This window comes from Pygocentrus nattereri, unplaced genomic scaffold (genome assembly GCF_015220715.1).
Source record: "Pygocentrus nattereri isolate fPygNat1 unplaced genomic scaffold, fPygNat1.pri scaffold_102_arrow_ctg1, whole genome shotgun sequence".
Taxonomy (NCBI): Eukaryota; Metazoa; Chordata; class Actinopteri; order Characiformes; family Serrasalmidae; genus Pygocentrus; species Pygocentrus nattereri.
The window spans coordinates 32,923-44,292 of NW_023618284.1; the positions used below are offsets into that span (position 1 = coordinate 32,923).

The window sequence follows — 11,370 nt, forward strand, 5'->3', positions numbered from 1 at the left end:
CAATGTGTGTGATTCATTACCCCAGAGAACTCAATTCCACTGCTCTAGAGACCTGTGGCAGTGTGCTTTTTACACCACTCCAGCCAGCGCTTTGCATTGTGCTAGGTGATCTTAAGCTTGTGTGTAGCTACAATGGCCATGTAGGGCTGTAAATGTTCATTACAATAATGAAAAAAAGTTTTAGCCGTTGCTATAATAAGACGTTTTTGTACCGTGTAGCTGGGTTTCCTGTCACTGTGGGCTACAGGGCACAGTAGTAGAGTGCATAGTCTGATATTGCAGCAGAGGAGATCAACAGATCCACACGCTTGTTGTCTTTATCCATTTCAGCAGACATGCGAGGAGGAAGAGGATCACTCTTAGTCCCTTGTATGTAAATGTACAAAAGAAACTCTGGTCTGGATTTGGGAAACTGACGATACCACTGAATAGCATCACCAAAATTAGTGGTACTGTAGTTGCAGGAGAGAGTAACATTATCACCCTCTGAAACATGCAGTTCCCCTGCAAGTGGCTGAATTGTCTGTGCTGATGAGTCTCCTGGAAATAGAAACGTAATTGAAGAAGATAAAACATTAAATTATGATGTTCCATTTTCTTCAGATTTCTTGTTATTTTTCACAATGGTTAGGATATATATGTCACTAAAACTGTCTTACCTACAAGCAGTGCTAGGAGAGAAAGGATGGAGAGCAGCATGTTGATAGAGATGTGAAGTGACTGAGAGCAGAGTCAGAGCTGAATGGGATTAGTGTAGCTCTCTGCTGAGATATGCAGCTCCACCCATAATACAGCTGTGTCATGCTTGGCTCCTCCCACTCCCCCATGTGCTTTTTGTTTACCTTTTGATCTTCCACGTGCCTTTGTTTTGTTTCAGTCCAACCCCCTTGTTGTCTGACTCCTCCCCTGATTGTTACCACCTGTTTCCCACCTGTCCCTCGTCTGGCTGTTATACAAGCCCTGTGTTTGCCCTGGTCTGTGTTGGTCTTTGTTTGATATTTGTTTGGTGTGAAGCATTTGGATTTCTGTTGATCTCGTTATGTCTTTCCCTCCATTTCTCCGTGTTGGCTCATTAAACCTGGGCTGTCTTGACCCTGATTTTGGGTTTGCCCATAATAAATCTTGCTTGTCTCTGCACATGCGTCCACCTCAACATCCCTCCCCATTGTTACAAGCTGATATGCTTAATCACTCTGCCACAGCTCAAATCTGTTTGCAAGCCTGTTTACAATTGGATTTTACTGTTAGTGAGGCACTGCTGTCAATCAATTGCAGTGGGTAGAACATCAGGAGAGATGTGGCAGTGCTGGTGCTTTACTGGACACCTGGGAGGTAGCAAAATACATTCATTCATGTGCTATTACTAAATTTCTTTTAATCAAATTCGTGAAAATACTTTCAGATTACTTTTTATGTTCATAACAGAGACATACTGAACAAAGTTTTACTGAAGTATGCTTGGCTCTTACTGAGAAGTATACAGAAAAATAGTACTACTTGTAATTAATGTGTCACGATTGGCTCCTCCCACTCCATGTGCATTTGTTTTCATTTTGTAACTCCGCCCTTGATTGTGTTCACCTGTCCCTCATTGTCCCGTGTATTTAAGCCCTGTGTTTGCCCCTTGTGTTTGCCGGTCTTTGTATTGGTCTTTGTTTGATGTCTCGGTCTCTGTTTGCTGGTTATTCCGGTTTATGTCATGTCTGTCCCCCAATCTGTCCGTGTTGGCTACATGAACCTGGACTGTCTCGACTATGACCCTGGATTTGCCCTTAATGAAAGTCGCTTACCTCCGCACATGCGTCCACCTCATCGCTCCGCGTTACATAATGTTGTGATCATGATATAGAAGATAGAATCATTTGTCACTGTGTTTGCACACTGTGAAATTAGACCTCTGCATTTTATCCATCCATGCAGTGAAACACCCACATACATGTACACTAGCAAACACACACACTAGGAGCCAGTGAACACTTGCCTGGAGCAGTGGGCAGCTCTATCCACCAGTACCCAGGGAGCAATTGAGGGTTAGGTGCCTTGCTCAAGGGTACTTCAGTCATGGGTTGTCAGCCAAGGGGATCAAACCGGCAACCTTCCGGTCACAGGGCTGGCTCCCTAACCTCCAGCTCACGACTGCCCATGTGGGACAGCTATCAGTTTTGTTCTTGCTCTGTTTGAATCTCTCAGATCAACACATGCAAAATCAATTTCCTCCTGACTGGACCCCAATGATCTGAAATATTCCAAGTGTTGATCATATCAGTCTTAAGGAGCCATTCAGACAAACAGCCTAACACTGGGATCAGCCTGGATGGAAATGTTCTCAGAGTGCTTTAGCAGGATGGACACAGCTGACCCAGAGCTGATGCTCAATTTCAGTGACAAACAGCCTCAATGTGAGGTCTGAATAATCAGGTCATACAGAATGCAGTCAGCTCACTCTGCTGGTAAGTGAAGGACCCAGACTTAAAGTAAATCAATCTACTGCAATGAGCAAGGCTGTAACTACTGAGGTGAGTTTAATATGAGGTTATTTTTTTATTGTAAATGTAATTCTTTGTGGCTGCATTTTTTAATTTAGTGTGACTAGGTTGTACTGATTCTTAAACACTCAAGTATTCTTCTTTCTTTTCTTTTTCCCAGCTGCAGGTGCTACCACAAACTTTATCTGTGATTGTTCTTCACTGATGACAAAGTGTGATAAAGAAATAACTTTGATCTTCTGTGGTTTGAGGAGCTTCTTATACGTCTTTGAGTTTTTGTACAGCCTCTCAGGGACTTTGTATCACTGGGTCTACTGTAAGAGCACAGTAGTAGAGTGCAGAGTCTGTGAGCTTTAGGCCACTGATAATAAGTTCAGTAGATGTATCAGTTGTTGTTGCCTCGAGTCGAGTGTCAGCTGGAGTGCTCTTGTAGCTGCTATATGATTTTGCGCCTCTATACAGTAAATACTGTGGTGCTCTGTTAAAGCGCTGTCTGAACCAGTAAAGCAAAATATCACTGCTGGTTGACTCATAAGAACATTTCAGAGTAACGTTGTCTGTTTCTTTACTGATAATGCTGCCATCTTCCTCCCTCGGTCCAATTTTATCTCCAAATACACCTGAATTAAGAAAAAAGAATAAGTGTTTCATGCTAAAGTTTTTAAAAGGCAGAGTCACTGAAATACATGGACATTCATTAGCCGTTCATTACCTGATGCTACAGTGATAATCAGTGGTATGAATCTCCTCATGTGCAGTAAGTTGTGTAGTTGAGGCATTTTGGAACAGAGCTGTGTGAGGTCTGTCTGTGTAATAGTGGTGATTTATGAGCTGAACTCAGATGAGGAAGTAAGTCAGGAAGTGCTTGTTTTGCAATATAACAGCACAGATCTTCACTCAGCAGCATCTGTGACTATGAACTGAACCACCATAACAATACAGAGCAATTCCAGTGTTATTCACAAAGGCAATGTATTTTATATTAGAGAATGATGTTTCTCCATGAACACAGCTTTAAGTGCAAGAAGGCTGTGTTCTTAAAACACCTATAAACACAAATAAATATGACATATTTAAGATTTCTTGACTGGCTTATACACATATGAAAAATTGCGACAATGCATTGTTGAAATGGTCGCTGTTGTAAATAAAGATTTTTTCTTGAAGTTAAAAAAAGAAACAATCACTTTTCCAATCTGACTATATATAAATAGTGACTGCAGGTAACAGACTCACTGACTTCCATCTGATGGTTTTGTATGAGGGATGCACGTGTTGTCATCACAGTGGACATCAAAGCACAGTGATACACAGTAGAGTCAGAAATGTGCAGGTTCTGGATTGTCAGTGGAACTAAACTGGAATTGGAATCTAAATATGCACTAAATCTGTCTTTAAACTCCAGTCCACTGTGTCCTTGTCCAAAAGTTCAATTCATCAGAACAAACTGAGGAGATGCTTTACTCTGTTGTTTGTACCATAAGAGATACAGTGACTGATCAACAGTGCTGTACTTGCAGCGTAAAACTGCTGCATCTCCTTCATTGGCAGAGATTAATTCTGTAGATTGTTTTACAGAGTCTCGTCCCCTGCAGACTGAAAAAAAAGAAATAATAACAACAGCAAAAGAAAGACTTTAAAAGTAGTGCATATTAATTTTTTGATGTAATTTATTATAAATAACAGCCTCGTACCAGAATATAGTGCACCTGACAGCACTGCTATTTTCACCAGATGGTCCATTGTTAAGAACAGTCTCAGCATTTTTACTTTTAAATTCTCTGCTATTGTTTCTTATCTGAACTGAAATAAACAGAAGCTCAGCCTCTGAGCAGATTCTCAGCTGTGCTCACATCATGCTTACATCACTGCTGCCCTCTTGTGTTTGATCAGCACAATGTGTATATAAACTATAGACAGAGTCAATATTGTACTATATGATAGTGTTTCACTGCCTAAAAGAAGTCATCCTGATTCATCGTCATATTAAAAATGAAGAAGTCATAATGATGAGACAGTGATGAAGACTAAAAAACAGAATAATGTATTTAATTCAAACTCAATTCATTTGCTTCATTTGTTTCTTTCAAGATCTTTAGTAAACGTGTGATTAAATAATACTAAAACTCTTCTTCTCAGTAATATCAGTTAGAAAGTCCCTTCACATCATATTAGAATCTCACCTATAGACAAAAAAAGTTTCAGAGTTTAAAGTTTGTTAGCGGCAGAGTTCACAGCAGAGTATTACACTACAGAGACATACAGGTTCTGGATCAATAAGCTTGTTGAAGAATGATAATGTGGTTTATGTCTGTCTCTGTTAAAATCAGATTTATTAAAACCAACACTGAATCTGTTCAGTACTGATTTATAGCAACATTGTTGGATGATTATGATGATCAGGTCTTAACAAGAAACTTACCAAGAAAGTAAATAATTTAATTTGACATTGTTTCCCGTATAAATAAGGACCACAATCATTTTCCCTCTTCAGGAATGTTTTCATTCTGACACTGAGGAATGCTGAAGTTTTTTGGAGAGGAATTGAGATGAAGAGACATTGTAGCGCTGCAACCTTGTGGTAGTTGGCTTATGTCCACATTTTCTGTATACAGTCTTGTTTTCACTGGGGATAAATTGTTTGATAAACAGCAGCATGTGCTAAGAGTCTTCTTCTTCTGTTGTAAAGCATCCAAAGGTTTTATCATTGTAGCCACACAGTCTGTAGACTATATATAATCTGAGTTGAGCTGCAACATCTACACAGGTTTTTGTACAGTGTAGCTGGATTTCCTGTCACTGTGGGCTGCAGGGCACAGTAGTAGAGTGCAGAGTCTGATACTGCAGCAGAGGAGATTATCAGATCCAGACGCTTTACGTTCTTCTGAACTTCAGTAGATAAACGAGGATGAGAAGAATCTGCTGTCTGATTTTGGCCTGATTCCATCACTAGAACAAGGAACTCAGGTGCTGCACCGGTATTCTGGCGATACCACTGTAGATTGTTCATAGACACTTTATAGTCATAATTACAGGAGAGTCTAACAGTTTGCTTCTCTTTACCACTCACAGCAGAAGATGTAGGAGTAACACTGTCTTGTTTGCTGGAACCTGAAAAATTTTTTCACATTGATTCAACAATTAAAAATTTGAAAACAATTGGAATCTTACTTCCATGAATACAACTAAAGAACATTTGACAAACAAATATAATGCTTAAAGAAGACATGTTGAATAAATGAAGCTAAAATCCTACCTGTGAGTGCTGTAAAAAGCAGTAGTGAACAGAGAAACATTGTGCTCTACTTTCCTTTCCTGGAAGCTGCACTGTAGCATTCTGTTTTACCTTCAACTACTCCATCCTGCCATTTTTGTTAGCCAATCAGAATGCAGTACAGTCTGCTGTGTACAGGAGAGTGCAGGCAACTTTTTACATTACATTTTTTAATACATTTAAGCAAAGCAATGAGTTATACTCACAATTAACTCACACAGTTAATCCAGTTTTATGATGTCTGACATGTATTTTTTTATAACAATATAGCAAATATCAGTGAAACTGAAAAAAGATGTAAAAAAAAACTATTTTCATTCTACAAAAATATGGTTTAAAATGTGTCTCTTAGGAAACATCTGTCTCTACTTGACAGTTGACTTTAAGTAAGTTGGACATATTATCTTATATTAGATTTTACCCAAACTCTCCTCTACTGCGTACGTCATCTTAAACATTTATAACAAACTATTGTGTCTAGTCCATCATTTTGTTCATGTCATTTTACAACACATCTGAGCATAATCATATTCAATACTGAATAACAATGTTTTCTGTAAGCTGGTAATCCTGTTTTCAATGAGGCTGTGTAGCCTTTTACATGTATTAATGTATTGATATAAAATACATTGTCACAGGTTATTTAGGGTTTTTCCCACAAAATCAGCTATTCTGATACAATATTACCAAGGAGCAGCTAAATGAGTCACCAGTCTTGTCATTTCACCCTTCATCCATTCTCTGAGTACATGTGCTATATGCTGAAGGTGCTGAAGTTTGCTTTTTTCAGTAACTGCAAAGTATGTCAATTATATTAAAATATCTCTTGTATATTTAACCAAATATACGCAGATGAAGAAATCAAAGACTCATGTCTTGCCCTTATATGTAATCATAGTAATTCTAGTGTAAATAAACAGCAATGTTGCTCTTCCTTTTTTTTGTTTTGTTTTTTTTAGACTAGTCCAAACAAGAATATGGCAGCGTTTAAACAACAAAGTCTAGCATTATGACATCACACCCATGTGAACATGTGAATTGTGACAAAGTGGTGTCATCTTCTGTTCTGAGTTCTGAAATTGGACCTTTATTGTTGAAATTGATTAGAAAAGAAAAACACACTTTACACTCATCGACACTGTTCTTCACTGATAATTCTTCAGCTTCTAACGGCCATTCATGCCTTCTGATGAGGTGCCTGGTGCACTTCAGAGGTCAGACTGACTTGACTTTGAGATATATTTTCCCGAAATGGTTATACATGGTAATGATTAACTAACAAAACAGTTGCATTTTTTCTCTGCAAATTAAAGCACAGTTTACATATACTTGATGAATTTAACATATTGGAAAAAATGAAACATAATATATCAAATTTGCCATAACTTTTCTACACTCCTCATTTCATGTTTCATTTTCTTCTATGTTAAATTCAGTAAATAAATGGTAACTGTGCATTAAATTGTACAGATATTGGGTGTCTGTAGAAGATATGTTGACTTATTGTCACTTAGAAAATCAAGAAAACGTGTACTTTAACCAGGGTTAGGCAAACTTTTGAGCATAACTTTTACTAGAGCATAAAAAAACCTTTGTGTTGTGCATATTAAATTTTTTTTGCAAGTTTTACCACCTGCAGTCATGTCAGATAATAACAGATACATTCATTTTACTGCGATTTCCTTGTATTCTCAGAGACTTTGTATCACTGAGTTTAAACTAAATGAGCACAGTAGTAGAGAGCTGTATCTGCAAGTATTAGTCTTTAACTGTGAGCTCAGTGGATGATCTGGAAGTAGCAGATAAAAATGATCTGAAGTATGGCTACCAGACCCTGGTTACATACTCAGGATACTGTCAGTTCCAGTGAGTCATAAGAGCATTTCAGTGTAACAGATTCTCCTTCTTTACTAAAAATATCAGTTGTCTGATCATTTGATCTGATTAGCAAACACACATGAAAGAATGATAAAGTGGAATGCACGTTTAGTTTATAAACACGTTTATATTTAAAAAGTCATTAGCCAAAGTTTGTATTTGTTTTTTGTATTTGTTTGTTTGTTTGTTTATTGTTTATAATGTGGCTGTCATAGATTTCAGTATTATTGTAATTAATCTGATGAAACCAATAACCATAGAAACCAAAGCAAATCACAAAGTCATACAACTTCTGCATCCACACATGAGATAATGTAAGATCTTGAAAAGGTGACTGAGATAGTTCAGCACTTCTTCAAGAGTCTTACAGTAGGATTAAAACACTAACATCGCTTTGATCATACAGTGAAAGGATCCACACCATGTTTGGTCATATGATTCTAACAGTAGTTCCACTAACAGAAAGAATCATGTATTTTATTTTCAGAAACTTGTTCATGTGCATATCAAGCAGGAGGAACACAAGTCAGTCACTACTTTGAACAGTACCAAAGATTTTTATAATCCAAAACATCTGTGCTTTTAAAATTTTCTCAACTATTGTTTGTGACATTACAATATGAGCAATACTGATTTCAAGGTTGATATTTTTGAGAGTGAAATGCAGCAGTGAATCAGTACAACACTGTACAGAAACACAGAAACATGAGTAAGAACAGAGCTCCATTCCAAACAGTGTTTTTATACAGTGTAGCTGGGTTTCCTGTCACTGTGGGCTGCAGGGCACAGTAGTAGAGTGCAGAGTCTGATACTGCAGCAGAGGAGATCACCAGGTTCAGAACTTTGCTGTTCTGAATTTTATCAACTGTAGCAGAAAACTGTGCAGCTGGATCAGCTTTAACAGTTCCTCCAGATTCAGTGGTGGAGAGGAGGAATTCTGGTTTGGATCTGGAATATTGATGATACCAAAACAGGCCATATTGAGAAACACTGTAGTTGCAGGAGAGAGTAACACTCTCACCATCTCTGGCATGTTTAACAGACCCATGAGATGTTATCAAGTCTTCAGAAGAGACACCTGTTAAAAAAGAAAATAAAATGTTCAGTAAAATTTCAGATGTTAAACTGAATAAAACAGGAGTTTCATGGGTCTCTTACCTGTCAGCACTGAAGGAATCAGAAAAGCACAGAAGAACATGATGGATAAAGAAAATGACAGTGAGATGAAGAGTCAGAAATGAGGTCTGTGTCCTATAAATGTTTCTTCATGATTTAATCACACAGCTCCACCTTCTGACTCTCTGAGGTTTCCACGTGTTATCACTGAGAAAGCTGGATCAGCCCCGTTCAGTGTGTTTGTGAACCTGTGATTAGAACTACAGTTGTATTCAGCTCTTTGGCCTTCAAATTATACGTTTTATAGATTTTCTGAGTGAAAATAATATATTTGTGCCATAGTTTGTTCTCAGTACACCATGTGTTAATTATACTTAGACAACCAAGACAACATAGATTTTTACTTTTACATATCACACACACACACACACACACACACTAACCATTTCTAATAAACTGTAATTTATGGGGAAAAAAAAGAAAAAAAATAGCAAACCAGATAGTTAAAATAATAGACAATAGATATATAAAATGATAAATTCAAATTCGTATCATATTCTATTATAGTTCTGGCTGGATTTGGCAGTAGTAGTAGTCAGGCGTCAGAGTTTTTGTTGTGGTATCCAGTACAGCCTGTAAAATCACTTCATCATTTGCAGCTGTTGGGGTGGTCTGTCAGGCAAACCAGCCTGCTGAAAACCAGAGGTGAAGTAAACTCTAAGTTACTCTAGCCAGTGACTCTTTACACCAAGACTGACTGAACTCAACCTGCCTATGACTGGAGCTCAACTATGTCTGTGTGTCATCCTCGGTGTGCTTTCCATGATTATGGAAAATGGCCAAATAAACTAACCCTATGAAACTTCCAACGACTTACAGACTCATGACTCTAAATGATTCATAAGCAGCAAAAGGCTGCATTTCAGTGAATGTGTATCAGTCGAATTCCATCGAAGCAGGACACATCATCCAAGCAGGGCTTCAGGCTGACTATTAATACACTGCTGCCACCTACTGGACATATTTTGAATTGCAGTAGTCAAGACGCTGAGGTTGAGAGAAACACTGGCAGGTTTTTGTACCATGTAGCTGGGTTTCCTGTCACTGTGGGCTGCAGGGCACAGTAGTAGAGTGCAGAGTCTGATACTGTAGCAGAGGAGATTATCAGATCCACACTGGTGGCTTCTTTTCTGTGTTTGATTGATATTCCAGTAACAGAAGGTGAATAATCTGCTATGAGGAACTGAGGAGATGATGCTGAATTCTGGAGATACCAGTAAAGATTGCTAACAGAACCGCTGTAATTACAAGAGAGTGTAGCATTTTCAGCCTCATTGGTGAACACAGCTGCAGTGTATGGAGAGATTAGTTCTGCAGCTCTGTTACCTGAACAAGAAAACAGAGACTATGTTCAAATAAATGAAAGAATGAGTAACTTAATTATATTACTATCTAGCATTATTTTTTATAAGAAAAATGGAAAGATTTGGAGCGTATTAAGAATACAAAGTCTTACCTTTAACAGACAACATAAACATCACTATTAAACATAACATGGTCACTGAAACAGGCAGGTTTAAAGGCTGAACTGCAGCTGCTCTTCTGAAAGCTGTGTGCTGATCTCTGTTCAGTCTGAACTGTACAGCACTCAGTTCTAATCTCCTCCTCTTTACATCGTTACTGTCAGCTTTCCACAGACAGAGTAAGAGTGAGTTTAAACTTATCAGCTTAGTTTTCTCTGTGCATTTGTGTGTTTTTATGGAGCCCATAAGGGGCAGTGGTAACCACAAAAAAAAGCATTATATTGCGTTTCCTCAAAATGTTTTGCGTTCCCTTGCAAATAAAATGCATTGCCTCGCAAAGGTTTTGCAATACGATGCAACGGTTTGCATTCGCTTGCAAAAGCTGTGTTTTGCTTAAGCTCAGATATGAAGCAGCTCATTCAATTGATGTTGATCTTGAATTGAAATATAAAGACAATGTTGCTTCTCAAAATCAAGCATAATTGTTATTAGTGACCTCAAACTGAAACTGGGATGGAGTGTCCTTGTACAGTAAAAGCTACAGACACTGCAGAGAACAATTGCTGAATAAACTCATTTTACTTACAAAGGAATGCAATGTCAGGGGCCTTGGGGCTGTGTATGTTTGAACCCATCAAGCAAAAAAGTGTAATTTCTGTTATCCTGTGTTACTGAGCTGTTTATCTACCCAGCTAGAAGTTATTCACAGTTGAATCAACATTGTGGTTCAAGTTTGAATCACTGTTGGATTTTGTTTCAATTTTGAAAGGTGAATCAACATCTTACAATTCAGGCTTGGATCTCCCATGTATCATCTAGGCCAAATACTGCACAGCTGTCTTAAACTTCATTGGTCCAGACTTTGGTTTGAATCTAGGCCCAATTCTAGCCCAAATGCTCAACTCACATCTGGGTACACTGCGATATCAACACGCCTAGCTAACAAAACATAGTCAATATATTCACTTCCAGACACTTTTTACAAAGTGTAAAACACCACTGTGCTTTGATATATGTAGATATACGTAGATATATGTATACAAGGAGTATATACGCTCATTTGCCACATTATTATTTACAGCTACCTTGTAGG

At 38.0% G+C, this 11,370-nt stretch overlaps 2 gene segments (V, D, J or C); both read right to left on the reverse strand.

The window, feature by feature from the left end:
* Positions 1-241: 241 nt before the first annotated feature.
* Positions 242-699, reverse strand: LOC108415984. The segment is given in 2 exon segments: positions 242-540; positions 660-699. Coding segments are annotated over 2 exon segments (339 nt in total).
* A 7,490-nt stretch (positions 700-8,189) lies between these two features.
* LOC119262960 lies at positions 8,190-8,863 on the reverse strand. The segment is given in 2 exon segments: positions 8,190-8,716; positions 8,797-8,863. Coding segments are annotated over 2 exon segments (444 nt in total).
* Positions 8,864-11,370: the final 2,507 nt, after the last annotated feature.